Source organism: Plodia interpunctella, chromosome 16 (genome assembly GCF_027563975.2).
Source record: "Plodia interpunctella isolate USDA-ARS_2022_Savannah chromosome 16, ilPloInte3.2, whole genome shotgun sequence".
In the NCBI taxonomy this organism is placed as follows: Eukaryota; Metazoa; Arthropoda; class Insecta; order Lepidoptera; family Pyralidae; genus Plodia; species Plodia interpunctella.
Window position 1 is genome coordinate 5,860,761 of NC_071309.1, and position 15,034 is coordinate 5,875,794.

General features: G+C 39.1%; 3 protein-coding genes across 10 annotated transcripts; 2 read left to right on the top strand and 1 right to left on the bottom strand.

The window, feature by feature from the left end:
- Positions 1–305: 305 nt before the first annotated feature.
- LOC128676807 (solute carrier family 52, riboflavin transporter, member 3-like) lies at positions 306–5,815 on the top strand. Of its 8 annotated transcripts, none has more exons than XM_053757160.2 (5): positions 306–585; positions 1,189–1,247; positions 2,223–2,334; positions 4,169–5,261; positions 5,555–5,815. In XM_053757160.2, the coding sequence occupies exons 3-5, from the start codon at positions 2,273–2,275 to the stop codon at positions 5,759–5,761; spliced, it is 1,362 nt and encodes a 453-aa protein (XP_053613135.1). In that variant the 5' UTR covers positions 306–585; positions 1,189–1,247; positions 2,223–2,272; the 3' UTR covers positions 5,762–5,815. The 8 variants fall into 8 exon arrangements, with proteins under 8 accessions (XP_053613135.1, XP_053613140.1, XP_064292561.1 ...); XM_053757165.2 differs by lacking the exon at positions 2,223–2,334 and adding an exon at positions 3,683–3,772; XM_064436491.1 differs by lacking the exon at positions 2,223–2,334.
- A 918-nt stretch (positions 5,816–6,733) lies between these two features.
- On the top strand, positions 6,734–9,354 carry LOC128676586 (riboflavin transporter 2-like). The gene is made up of 3 exons (XM_053756771.1): positions 6,734–6,877; positions 7,125–8,235; positions 8,581–9,354. The coding sequence occupies exons 2-3, from the start codon at positions 7,153–7,155 to the stop codon at positions 8,782–8,784; spliced, it is 1,287 nt and encodes a 428-aa protein (XP_053612746.1). The 5' UTR covers positions 6,734–6,877; positions 7,125–7,152; the 3' UTR covers positions 8,785–9,354.
- Positions 9,355–9,982: 628 nt separating this feature from the next.
- Positions 9,983–14,712, bottom strand: LOC128676587 (neuronal acetylcholine receptor subunit alpha-10-like). The gene is made up of 7 exons (XM_053756772.1): positions 14,592–14,712; positions 13,913–14,103; positions 13,395–13,521; positions 12,639–12,826; positions 11,959–12,215; positions 11,608–11,815; positions 9,983–11,207 (listed from the first exon to the last, which is right to left on the bottom strand). The coding sequence occupies exons 1-7, from the start codon at positions 14,707–14,709 to the stop codon at positions 11,064–11,066; spliced, it is 1,233 nt and encodes a 410-aa protein (XP_053612747.1). The 5' UTR covers positions 14,710–14,712; the 3' UTR covers positions 9,983–11,063.
- Between the last annotated feature and the right edge of the window lie 322 nt (positions 14,713–15,034).

A 15,034-nucleotide genomic window follows, 5' to 3' on the forward strand; every position in this document is an offset into this window, starting at 1 on the left:
ATACAATAGATTTAAGTGTAGAGTGCTTATATATTTTGTCCTGCATCGTGTTTTACAACGCCCAGTCTGCCACGGCATACAAAGTGGCAGCTTGGGAATTTTTATAGAAATGTTCACGGGAAATGTTCAAATCTTTTGTGTATTTGTAATCTATCCTAGTTTTAATTTCTTTTTGTCTTTGATATGGTACTCTGGCACAACAGTACATTACTAAATCCATGTAAGATAAATATAAAAGTTATCATTTAAATGACACTGTGTCACGTAAACGTCAAAGTAGGCAAAGGCAAAATAACAAATTCACTGACACTGTACGTACGTACCTCTGTGCTGTGCGTGTTGTTGGTGCTGTAGACTGTGTAGATGTCCTAGACCAACTTTTGCAAAATTGTTTTATAAAAAATTGTCTTTCCTGAACTATTTTATTCTTTGCATTTGGTGACCATTGTTGTGTAGTTTATTTCTTTATAATATTGTATGTAGTATTGGTTTATTTCAATTATAAATGATTGGTGATGTAAGTTCGGTTTGCTACGTTTCAAAGTCTAAAATTACAAATTAATCCAATCAAGGAATGGATACCAAGTAAGTAACTCAAAGCAATCGTATTTTAACTTCTTCAGTGTAAAATATTGGGTACTTATTTTTGTAACCAAATTTCATAATATTATAAGCTCTTGGCTAATCTTCCTATTTGTATGTATCCAATAAAGGAAAATATTTTTCCTACAATTTATTATACCTAATCATATTATTACCTATAAACCTAATTTGTTATTTGCCTACCTACTCTATTTATTATATTTAAGCATTTAAGTAAAGATGGTTAACTAGTGGGTTATACATATTATTCAAATTAATGAGGAAAACTTTTCATAGAAACATAGCACTTATAAGAATAAAAAAAAAAATTCTACATTTTGCTTCAAATCATATAGTCTGGTATGACTGTCACCCTTCGATCTATTTTATATATCCTGTATATTAAAATAAAATTAAAGTATACTTTAAGCTAAAGTATGTTTTGTATCATTCTGACAATGTCAAATATTGTAAAGTGCAATTGTGACAAAACATAATTTAGCTTACAGTAAGCATTAACATTTTTATGAATAGTCTTGTCAAAGTTTTCACCAACATGATTTCTTATATAAGACTACATTGAGACCACCTGTATTGTGGTTTCAGGCTGTAATTCTGCACATGCACACTTATAACTTGGGATTTCCTCTGTTACTATTCTAAGGGTAGGTATAAAAATTTATTACATTAGAAATTAAACTGAAAGAAAATGGCATGAGTACCAATTATCTGTTGATATCCACACAAACTAGAGTGTGATAAAAAAATTAAAAAATCATCATATCCTAGCATTCAAAGTAAAGAAAATAAGTTACAAAGTTAGTAAATAAATATTTTGTTGATAAGGTCCATAGGAAAATGTCCATGGATACATAAGTATATCATATACACTTCAAGGATACTCAATGCCAATTTATTTCATTTGTTTCCAATTTACTATCTTGCTCATGTATCTAGCACTATTTGGCATGACGTCATTAGACTCATATTGCAAATACATAGATATTTGAGCTTGTGGTAGTGACATAGTGAAATCTCATATTACTGTTTTCTGTTTAGTTAGCTTAATAGATTTGTGTGCAATTCCAATTTACTTACCATTTGGTATAATGACTAAACTCGTTATGTATCTACCTTAAGTTTGATGGTCAGTGGTAATGCTTTTGGTAATTATTTGATGCTTGCTTTTTGTTGTAGTGACCGACAGTCTGATGTAAATGTGCTGCATAATAAATTATAACTAAGTACCTAATCAGTTAAGTCTTGAAAACTATAAATATCTTATGAATATCCATTCATATGTACTTATGAATGATTCCATTATTTAGTACCAATGCTCAAGTATAGTATATACATTAATATGTATACAATAAGTTCTTATTCCAATATGACAAAGTATAACATTGAATGTAATTTTATACATATGACATTGCACATGACAGTACATGACATACACATTATTAAAACACTTACATTATTAATGAATGCAGAATGAAAGATAAGAATTTATTAAGTACCTAAATGCTTTTGAAACACAAAATAAAACAATACTAATAGACAAAAAAATTACGTAATTTCATGTTGCAAGTGGATGGTATTGATTTGATCATAAGTAATTTCGGGCTGTCATTTATCATCAGACAGTTGGTCACGCCGGCGCCGGTTGCCGCTGCCGGCAGCCGGGTCGCTGATGATGTGGTCTGGTCACACTCCTCACTGCAAACTGCACAGCACTATGCCACTGCTTGACAGGTGGGTGCACTTTATCACTTGAGTTTTTTTTAATACTTAATTTTAAATGGTTAAAAGGGGTAGCAAAAGCCCATTGGAGGCAATTGTGTTAATCCATCATCAGTGATGGATTAACACAATTGCAATTACGTCGAATATACAATGACTTCCTGGGCAATGTTAATGGAATGGTTTTGGTTGTTATTGCCTTTTCCACACACTAGCTGATTAATCATCAACTAGAATGCAGGTTTCCTCACGTTTTCTTTTACCAGGAGCGATCTATTAAAACTACTATACATGCATGAATCAAATTTGTATACGAACACATATGGCACAGTAGGATTCGAACTTGGTACCTTTTGGGTCACAGGACTACCACCGGTCCACATACGGTAGATATTCTAAAAAATATAATGGTTTATTAGAAGGAATTTCAGTGTTATCCAATTTTCTGATATCTTATGTAGTAAATTCTATCATTTTGTAATGGTTTATTGTGACTATACTTTTATACATATGAATAAACCATTACAAAATGATAGAATTTACTACACCTGAAAGCATAAATTTTAATGCAACATAATCATTGTTCAATATTGTTACTTGATACTGATGTAACATAACAAGCCCATTGTTCATAAAAATAAATATCTGCCATCTCGACAGCTGCCCTTGAAAATGACTAATATTCACTTTCTCACTCTGTCTAAATATTCCACGAAAAACCGATGCGAACCAATGACTGTTTTATATGGCGATTGTCGAGTTCTGAATTTTGTTAATAGATCACATTTATTTTATCATTTCAATAGCCAGCTTATTATGAGTTCATCTGTAAAACCAAACGACTCTGTGTTATATCTGGAGCATAAATTTGAAAAGGAAGTTTACTTAAAATTGTCAATATTGTTGATTGTACTCGATACCCAGTGACTGTACTCGATGTGCACGAGACAATATTTACAAAAAACGGAATCAAAACTGGGTGCTAATTCTTTTAACTTAACTTTTGACACAATTATCTATATCTATAATATCTATCTTAGTTATTTTTCAATATCAAGTTCCGTTTTACACAGTTTTTGTTATTTGTTTTTTATTAGTCTACGGTCTTGGACGATGGTCTGTCTCCCCTTTATTTCGCCATCCACTATTCTACTGTCTATTCGTTTTGTGTCCCCTCTAATTCTTATTTTTAATATAACAACATAATTCATTACAGTATAAAAAAATATTTGGTACTATTGAAAAACTATTAATACACGATAATGTCCTATGAAGAATTGACACCCTCAAGTTCCATGATTGCGATGTGAAATGTAGGTATATATTTGAAATATAAATATAATACATATATTTATTTCAGATTTATCGATATCATATTGCATGGTTTATTATAAAACGGTGATTTGATTGAAACGTTCTGCCAATTCTCCTAATAGTTGGTTGAAACAATGTAAGTGTAACTAACATCTTTTTGATCTTTATGCAGTCTCGACCTACTTTATAATGATTCATTTCTTTAAATCCGGTTATACACTTTCATTTTCTTCTCTTATCACTAAGTATATCTAATCTCACCATTCCTTCAAGCCGGTGTTTCTGGGATATAATGTGGTATAACCATAAATTTAACTGACCATTCTGCAAGAGTTTCATAAATCTTTACAGACACCAGCTATTTGACCCATGGAACTAACCTTAATAGCCTTACTCTATTTTTTATATAGTTTCCATCTTGGGGTATGGGTATAGCTATGTTAACAAGACTAAAATATTACAAAATAATATATTCTTGCTGTACCTGCTTCTAAACTAATATAACTAACACAAGTAATTTATTGTGCTTCAGGATAAGCGACCCTAACGAGTTGTCGCCTTGTTTGGGAGAGGGGGACGGCGTAGCTGTTAAGATGATGAATACAAAGAGGCGTGTGATTCTGGACGTGCTGATGGCGTGCTGGGGACTGAGCCCGTGGCTCGGGGTCAACGGCTTCTTCGTGCAGTTACCGCTACTCGTGGATCAGCTGCCGGAACAGTGGGCGCTGCCGTCCGCCATGACGGTGGCTGTCCAAACCGCCAATATTGGTTTGCTGCTGTACGCCGCGTTACATCGCATGTTCCCGCGTCTCTCCGACTCTCTGTGTATTCTTGCCTTGCTCTTGATAGCAGCGCTCGCAATTTTCATCAACGCGTTCACCTACTCCGTAACCACTGTGATCGGTGGTTCTGAACGTTCGGTAGCATTTTTAGCAATGACGTTTTTTTCCGGACTGGTGGGATGTACAAGTTCAGTGCTGTTTTATCCATACTTAAGACATTATAGAGATATTTATTTGACTACGTACTTAGTGGGGGAGGGTTTGAGTGGTTTCATTCCGAGCGCACTCTCGCTTGTGCAGGGCGTGGGGGGCGAACCGATGTGCGTGCAGTCGGCGGACAACTCGACGCTGGTGCCGCTGCAGCCCCCTCCGTTGTTCGGGCCTACTATATACATGTTAGTGCTGGGAGGTTTGGCTGTGGCGAGCATGTTGAGTTTTCTGCTGATCGACAGCGGTGGGTTGTTCGCTTCGGAACGCGTGTCGACAGTGGCGCGCAACAAGGACGAGGAGGCGGTGCGGCCGCTGTCGCTGATGTCGGCGCGCTGGGCGGCGCTGCTGGCGCTGGCGACGTGTCTGAACGTGGTGGCGATCGGAGTGCTGCCACACATACAGTCGTACTCGTGCCGGCCCTACGGCGTGCGCGCGTACCACTTGTCCACGGCGCTGAGCACGATGGCGAACCCGCTGGCGTGTCTGGCTGGCGTGTGGCTGTCGCCGGCGCGGCCGCGCGCGCTGGCCGCTGGCCTGGCGGTCGCGTTCCTGCCGTTCTGCTACATCCTCGCCACGGCGCTGCTCAGGCCAGCCCCGCCGCTTCTCTACCACCCCAGTGGAGAAGTTTTAGTGGTTAGCTATTATTTATTATTATTGATTTTCGGCCCGGGATTTCGGAATTCTGAATTCTTTCTCATTCAAGTGGCTATCAAATACAGAATTTTATGAATCGGTCTGGTAGTTCCAGAGATTAGTGGAATCAAATGAACACTTATCAGTGAGAAAGAAAGGATTATTAATTTATCATCAAAAATATTCTAAATATACTTTTGTATTATCTCACTCAATGTCGATGACAGTGCTAGGAAGTTTAGGCTTTCTGTAGTCTGTAGATTCTCTCTTCATATTGGACGTTTTGTTTTCAGGTGCTATGTTGGGTGGTGGTGACGGCTATATTGTCATACGCGCGCATGTGGACGTTGGAGCGAGGGCGGCGGGGGGGCGCGCGGGGCATGCGCGGCTGCGGGGTCGCCTCGCAGCTGGGCTCCGCTGGGGGCTCACTCGCCATGTTCCTCCTCATCAGCAATACCTCCATATTTGTACAGGCACCCGTGTGCCCACAAACTTTGTAGACTGCGATAGTAGATTAGTTTATTTGAGAAATAAAATATATGTACTTATGTTGATTTGAGATTGTTTCGTTCCCCGTAAATCTGGTTTCACCCTGCCCGAATTAAATAAAAAGTAATTATTTTGCCATATCCTATGATGGAATTGAATCATACAAATAAATACACTCATACATACAATTGCGTCCAACTCTCGTCACAATAACCACATAAAAACATATATGTGTCGATGAACTGAGCAGAATGTCAATTTTCTCTCATCTTGCCCATTTAATAATTATGTATAAATAATAAAAAACATGCTATATAATAATAACATTTTAATGTATATAGGAGAAATAACATTATTATATTTAGTAATGTTGGAATAGGTTGTGAAAGTGTGCGACACAGAATTTACGTCCGGTAAATAAATTCTCCATTCGATTTGCATAAGTTACTTATGCAAAACTAATTTTGAAATATCACAGACAAGGATAATACTTCAAAGTATATATTTCCTACCAAATATACTGCTTGCTTTTACTCGCGGCGTCGCCTGCGAACTTTTCCACTGGCACATGTCTTATTCAGGATGCAAGGTACCTACCCTATGTATGTCCTTCAAACGAATATGTACTTAAACTAAAATTGACTAAAATTTCAACAGCAGGTAAAGCGTGAAGAGGTAACAAATTTCTGATAAAATATCTAGGTATCCCATTAATATTATAAAGTTTGTGATTTGGTTTTTTATTTCTTCACGCTCAAACAGCTGGGCCAAATTTTGTGATATTTGGTATTGAGGGAGCTAATGTAGTAGCTTAACATATAGGGCACCCGGAAAATACGCGACACAAAAGGATTTGAGTTATGTATGCCGAAATGAAAATAAATAGGTATTTCATTACGAACACCTAACAAATTAGATATTTAAAGAAAAATACGGGTCCTAAAAATAGTGCATATGTTTTTTCCAAACGGGTTTTTGCCAAAACACGCTTTGAAAGTAACATGACGTTGAAACTGATACAAATACATCTGTAGATTTAGTAATACAAACTCCGTCTGTATGGTAGCGCGTAGTTATCTTAATAAGATAATATTTAAATTGTTTCTGATAAAACTAGTTCCATTCAGGTAGGTTATCTTCTTAACAACTGATAATTACGTGACATTATGTCGTTTGAAACACAAAACCTATTCACAATTTAGTGTTTTTAAATAGGTAATTACACAATGCACGCTAATTTGGTAATTTGGAACCTTTTAAAACATCAATCAGGTGTCTACGCTGTTGTAAATTTGTGATATATATTCTTTAGAGATTATCGATAAAAGTAATCATTTGTTATTAAAATAAAACTGATGTGTGTTGTTTGAACAGTGTGTAGTTGTGAAGCGCGCGAAAGAGAATGTTGGAATCTGAAGGAAACGCCGTCATCAAGCCCAAGCGGATGATTCTGCTCGACGTGCTGATGGCGTGTTGGGGGATGAGCACGTGGCTGGGCGTCAACGGCATGTATGTGCAGCTGCCGTTGTTGGTGCAAGAGCTGCCCGAGGGCTGGGCGCTGCCCACCTCCATGACCGTGGCCGTGTCCTCCGCCAACATCGGCCTGATCGTGTACGCGGCGCTGCGTCGGGTTGTTCCACGCGTACTAGACTCACACTACATCTTAGGACTACTAGTTACAGTAACTTTATCCCTGTTCATCAATGCGTTTGTGTACACAGAAACAGCCGTAGTCGGAACCACCGAGCGTTCGGTTGCGTTTCTCATATTAACGTTTTTCGTGGCATTAGTGGGATGTACTAGTTCAGTGCTGTTCTATCCGTACTTGAGACATTTCAGGGATATTTATTTAGCCACGTACCTGGTTGGGGAAGGATTGAGTGGATTTTTACCTAGTATTATAGCACTAATACAAGGTGCGAGTGGCGCCCCAGAGTGTATCCCGTCGACTGACAATACAACCATAGAGGCGCATTACCCGCCGCCGCGTTTCGAGCCCAAGGTGTTCATGCTACTGCTCAGTGGTCTCGCCGTCATCAGTGTGGTTAGTTTCGTATTTATAGATAAAACCGAAAAATTCTCATCAGAGAAAAATTCCAAAGCGATCGAAAATCACGGATCCAGTGAAGAACTGAAAGAGAAAGAACCAGAAGGATCAGAAGACGAACACTCTTGGTATCACCCACGTTGGATTTCTTTGACAATTCTGGTGGTGGTTTTGAATGCTTTATCGAATGGAGCGATGCCTTCGATTCAATCGTATTCATGCATGCCCTATGGGAATGACGTGTATCACCTGGCAGTGACACTGAGCACGATGGCCAATCCGACCGCGTGCCTGGTGGGCGTGTGGCTGCTGGCGTCGCCGCGATTGCTGGCGTCGCTGCTGCTGCTGGCCGGCTTGCCTTTCGGATTCATCCTCAGCACAGCACTGATGAGTCCGACACCGCCGCTTATTGATACCGCCGGCGGGGATGCTCTAGTGGTATGTTATAGTTATTGCCTACTAAGATTTAATCATATTTAATTAACCAACATAAGTACGAATAATTAATGTAATAAGAGCTGTTTTACCGACAATACGGTAGCTAAATTGCATAGTAAACTTATAGTATAGTAACTTATATATTTTGGTAACGTTTGTCTATCATCAATAATCAGTCCTATACAGTCATTGAAAAAGAGAGGAGAACTTGATAATGTGATGGCTTCCATTGTTGGGCCAAACAATGATTTTGCCAATATTTGAATATCAAGGTTGCGAAAGGTGGAGGGAGTCATTGCTGGAATCCAACTGGAACCAGATGAAATGTTGATGACATTTTCACAGGTGATGTCATGGGTGATATTGACAGCGGTGATCTCATATTCGCGCATGTGGACGCTGTCGCTCGGGCGGCACGGCGGTGTCGGAGTCATGCGCTCGCTCGGCGCGTTCTGCCAGCTCGGTTCGCTTGTCGGCTCGCTCACCTTGTTCGCCATCGTCAACTATACTGACACCTTTATACAGGCCCCGGCCTGTCCAGCGCTTTAAATCTAAGTACCGCTTCTTGGATTGATTATTCGTTTATTTTTTTACATTAGTCCAAACTCCAAAGTATTTTTTATGTGATCTCAAATGAATAAATTATATTGAGGTAATTTTTGGCAGAAGTTACTATATTTAAAACGTGGTAAACTTCAAACCATAAATACACAGAAATTATCCTACTAATATTAAAAATCATAAATGTCAAAGTCTATGAGGATGTGTGTAGGTATTGACTGTCGGTCTACTGGAAGGATTGTTATGAAATTTGGTACGCGGGTGGAATATAACCTGAAAACCTAAAATAACTTTACTTTTATCCTGAAATTCCCATGGGAGCGAAGCCCCGGGAATAATAAAATTATCACTTTGTTAAAATACGACTATAATTAGGTCTGTTATTTTAGTTATGTTTTACTATAACACCTAGGTATACTAACTACTACTAACTAAACTACATATTATGTATATATTAACTACACTAACTACTAATAATTTAATATACGTACGCAATTATAAAAAATACAAAAAGTTATTTACTTATTATAAAACTCTCAAAAATGTGTTTTTAGTACATGTGTGTGGTAAATAATCATAATGCTTATCATTTGAAGCCTAGCCGTTCTGTTTCGTAATGTTTGCTAACTTCTTCGAGAGATAAGTGTAAACTATTTCACAAGTGCATTCCGGTTATTGTTCCAAATGTTTTAAAGCTTCGATTGAGTCATATTTTTTAAAATAATCTTCAGGATTGCTAAATTTTAGGGTTCCATAGGTACTTCGAAGATATAAAAGGAACCATTGTAATTTGGTTATCGTTATCACTTTGGTTGTTTATCGACACGTTAAAATTTCTATCGAATATTCGTATCTTCGATCTCTCTTTCATAAAGATCAAATTTGTAAGTTAACATGACCAAAAGATTATGATGACCGACCGCATATTTTGGGGTTTCTCGAAAATATTTAAGTAGGTAGTAATTATGTGGTACATTAAAAGAGCTAATTTTACGAAATACTCGGTGCACGAGTTCAACGCTCCATTGCACGACCACAAAGTGATACTTACGTAGTTGATTGAAGATTTTAGCAAAATTAAATTACTTATATCAAGTAGGTACACCATCAATTATAACAAGTAGGTAATGTTTTAATGAAGGACAATTCATTAAATGAAGAGGTAGGTACACACAATACACAGAAATTAATATTTTGTTTTATTAGGCTGTTCGAGTTATTAAGGCGCTTACTCCCATCACCTACTATTACGGATTATGTCACATGCGTAATAGTTTTCTACAATAAAATCTGGTCACAGTATTCTAAAAAAAATTTAGTGGCCATCTTTTTCCATTTAGCAAACTGACTACATCGTGTAATGGAAAACTATAATACTTTTACTAAAATTATTTATCTATCATTTGGCATTATCTGTTAAAATATTTTTTAAATTTTTGCTAAGAAATAAAAGAAATTAACAAAAATGTGAGGTGGCGCTAGTCTACGGGGAGAAAGCCCCTAAAATAAGTAGTAATTTATCAACAATATTATTTACAAACGTACACCTCTTGCAAAACATGAAATATCTCCAGACCTAGCTATGTTTATGACTTAATTACACAATAAAACGAAAATTTTATTGGACACTAGGTAGATATGGCTATAAAATAATAACAAACAATGGTTTCTCTAAAACCGTATCAAATTAATTTCAGTCGCAAGTTGGGACGTGCTGTTATGATATCGCAGGGGAAATAATAAAACCAATGATTTGAAATAACGGAGGATCTTATAACCCTTTGAGGTTTTCCTGATATTTCATTGATATCATACATGTCTACTTCCTTCCAAATCTCCATGCAATGGACGTGTCCTTTCGTAGGTCGGTAGCTACTTGGTTCCTACAGTCGAATTTTGAATGCAGGGCAATCGTGGGGGTTAAGAGGAGCGGAATGGGGGCCGCTCTCAATGGACCATATGACGCGTTGGGCCCTAGATTTTCGGAAAATAAAATTAATTAATACAGATTACGTCTCTCTTATTATTTGACAATCCTGACTGCAATGTCAATACTGTTACAGCTTGTGAAGAAGATGATGAAAATGAATGAGTTGACTGGTCACATTTGGGTGTCTATCAACTAATCTTGACCTTGACCATATTTGGCATTGCAATGGAAAAAAATCACGTTTTGACAGGGTGTACGCCTGTATCAAGGCCGTCGAATAACCTTTATGAATCTCATTAAAATGTGGCACGGGAGTGGATCCTAAAGCTATTTCAGACTAGAGTAGGATGGCGAGCGAGCAAGCGAGCGCGACGAGCAACGTGAGCAGTAGCACGGTCAACAGCGCTCGGTCCAGCAGCAGAGCGGCGGCGCGCCACGCTCCGCTGCCCGCCCCGCCATCGCCCGACACTGACTCACTCTCCTGCAGTAATAAAAAAAAGTTAACTTAAGTACCCAATAAAATACTTAACTCAGATCTAAACGAAATTTTAACAGGTATCCTATTGGATACCTGTTAAATCCGTGCCGAGAAATGCCGCAAATATTTTTTTTATAGGATTTACAAAACTGACATGTAACGAATATAATAGATAAGCCACAGATTATAATAAAATATATTAACCTCGAGAGATAAGCTGTAAATGTGACAAGGTTTCTTGGTGTGAAAACAGCATACACATAAAAAATAACACACTTCCAAAGTAGAATTGAATGTGATGTAAAAATTACAAAGTCATGATAACACAGTTATTTTCAAAGAACAGATCATTCATGATGTTTTATACGTTAGCTTCTGAATTAATTCTCTTAGAGACATTTACCTGATGGGAAGTAAGCCTACATAAGGTAGAGACTCTAGAGAGCAATGTGCAGAGTAATCTCGGCGGTGGCGCGGTTCGCAGCGACACTCGTTGCACGAGCGCTGCGCCGACGCATGCCACGGTTGCGCAGACGCACACCGCGGCCGCCGCGCGCAGCACCAGTGGGCAAGATGATGATGGCGGAAGGCGCAATGTCCAGGTCACCAATCTGGAGTTGGTAATGATCATAAATAAGTCATTTGTGAACTGGCGCAATAACGATAAAGCAGATGCTATTTCTTTTTGGCTGACATTCATTCATGGCAATGCCTCATAATAAATTATTATCAATCAAAAATGGGATTAACGTACGCGAATGCAGCAGTCAAAGCAGCTGTCACAGCGATGGGCGCTCGATGTTTAGGTGGCAGGAGACCAGCGGTGAGCAGTAAGAACACTGCGGCGCACAGCACGGCGCAGGCTGCGTGTGCGGCTCCCGCGGCGCGCCGGCGCAGGAGCAACTGCCAGGTCAGCACGCGCCGGCGCGCGCCCGCCGCTTCCTGCCACACCGCGGTGGATCGCGCCACTGATAACAACTCCCACGCACCCGTTTGGTAAACTGCCGTCAACTGCCATTGAAACAAAAAAATATTATACCATCTTTAGGCGCTTTGTCCCTGCATCGTAATAATAAGATATTATTAAGTAGTAATTAATAAGTAGATATTATTTCAGGTTAAGGAAAATTTCCTAATAATTATTTCTCCTCGTAATAAGTAATACTTAGATCGCCTTTGAAATCTTTTTGGAATAACTGACTGCTCTGACTAACCAGGAAAGTGAGTAGTTATGTTTGTTCTACTTCACGCTCAAACGGCTGGCCCAATAAGCGGAGTGCAACTAGTAGGTAAGTATATGTATAACACTAAGCACTAACCTTAATCTATTGCATCCCTTAAAACTAAAATAAACAATGCCTGTCTAATACATAGGCTAACTTTAGTTTATTCGTATAGCCCACTGAAGTTTGTAGAATGATGAATGCAGTTTACCGGTAAAGGTTTAAGAGTGAGGTCAAGTTCTTCCAAGGTGTGCGACTTAGAGGTGAACATGAAGGAGACACTCTGCTCGTCATTGGGCCAGCGCTCAAGAGCCATGTCCAGGGGCGCGCGCGCGTCCAGCCTCACGACCCACTCCACCGCGCCCGACGCGTTCAGACGCGCGCGCAGCGACGCGTCTCCTGAATTTTAATAATAGAAATATACTATATAATACTTTATTCATTTACTTACAACCATACTGTAGTAGTACTTCTTATGCAAGTAATAAAATACTCTTCCAAATCTATCACTCAGCGTCCGAAACCCAAATCAACTAAACTACTGTCGACATAAATGCACAATCCTTTAAATTCATACGGACGGACTAACGGAATTTATTATATCCCATATTGGCTCTTTTTTCTTAAAGAGTGTGTTCTTCCTCTAGGTTATTGCTAACATTGGTGTCAGATTTTATTCTGACCCTGACATGGACCCTGATATAACTATTTACAAGTACCTACCGCCATCTAGTGACAAATCACGTAAATTCAGTCAGATAGTATGCATGTTCCCACACGATGTATTTCTTCACCGGAAGTTGTGGCCTATGAAAACATCAACATGAGTTAAATCGGTAAATGTTGATACATGTCATGTTTCACGAGTAGGAGTCGAACCTGGGATCTTACGTTTCACAGGCGTCTCCATTGGACCACCACAGCTTCTCTCTCTCTAACTTAAGCAATAAACTGGGACAGCACGCACCTGCGTCGCCGCTGGCGGCCGCATTCAGCAGAGTGACGTCAGGCAACCACAGTTGCTCAGCCGCCACCAGGGCGCTGTCGCAGCCCCACTCCGTAACGTTCCACTTCACGCGCTCGTCCTGCCAGAACTGTATAGCAAATAAATATTTAAGGAACATAAACTTATTTTGCTCATTATGTTTCCTATGCTTGCTAGATACCTTCACCAAACATGGAGAAGGCCTATTAAGAACCCTGAAAGGTTTTTAAAAGCTTTGAATTGGCTCGCTCGGTTGCTCTCGGTTACATTCAAGGCTGCCAAACACAGGGTCACCGTAAAAATAGTTGACGTAACTTTAAATCTTGACGATTTGGCATTGATTTTACGATCGCCTGCCTGACGTTGACCCTCATTGGGAATGTTATTGCTACCTATCAGCTGTCAATCGTATGAGGCAGCATCCAGCAGCACAGTGATAGCTGCGTCACGTTGCTACACTGACCACGCCGGTTAGCTAAACCTGACGTAAATCAACTCACCAGCCGGAGGTCTGCGAGCAGGCGCACTGTGGAGGCACGGTCGTCGACAGCGGCGTGACGGACGTCCAGCACCGCGGCGACCGCGAGCGGCGTAACCGGCGCGCGCTCGCGGTCGTACGAAGCCAGCAGCGTGTCCAGCGCTAGGGACAGCTGCGTCACGTTGCTGCACTGACCGCGGCAGGCAGCCAAACCTGACACAAATCACCCTTGACCACCTTTTACTAGACCTTAGTAAAATGTGATAGCGAAAACAGACTCCATCCAATCTTGTATAAGTTACATGTGTTTTGTATCTCTCATAACTTCTGTCTCAATCTTTACAATCGTATTCCTCGTAGCAGACAGTCGTGGTTATTGAGTGGAATGAAACACACTCAACATATTCTTAATATTACTTATTTCAATATTCTCACCGAATATTAAAAACCGCATCGAAATCAATAATTGTGTTGTTTAGAAGTTCAAAACTTAAGGATTTTATACATAAACTTTATAACAAGTTTACGTAACTAAATACATTTTATCATCTGCAAAACTACATTTAATTGCAATTAAAGAAACTGAAAATTATTTAAGTACATTTCCTTGAATTGTATTGAAGAACTGAAATTTCCTAATTTGTAATACACCATTCCCATTCACCATATTAAATTGAAATAATTGCTATGTGTGTAATTACCGTGTAAGGCGATCAAGGAGAAGAGCACAGGGGCTGCTATCGACGCCATTGCATTTGCTGAAACTGGAGCGCCAGGGCTCCTTGCTGGCTGCGGACGATCGTCAGCACTCCGCAACATTTTTGTGATATCAATTATTTTTACTTGCTGTTATGTGGACTTATGTGGGCTGCTCAATGCTGGGCAAAGCTTGACCCAATTTATTTTACGCATATCTAGAAAGAAATTGAAATCGAAATTAGGTATATGTATATCCTGGTCTTTAATTATTCCTTGTCAAATTAAAGAGCAAATTAAAAACATCTGTAAAAAATAATGTAAATGCAGGTTTATAAAATTAATCAAGGCTTTTACTTTTGTTGTGGGAATACATTTTATTTGTTTTTATTTCTAACTTTTCAGTGGCTCTGTTACCGTGTTAGCATTGATGTACATTGTATCTATT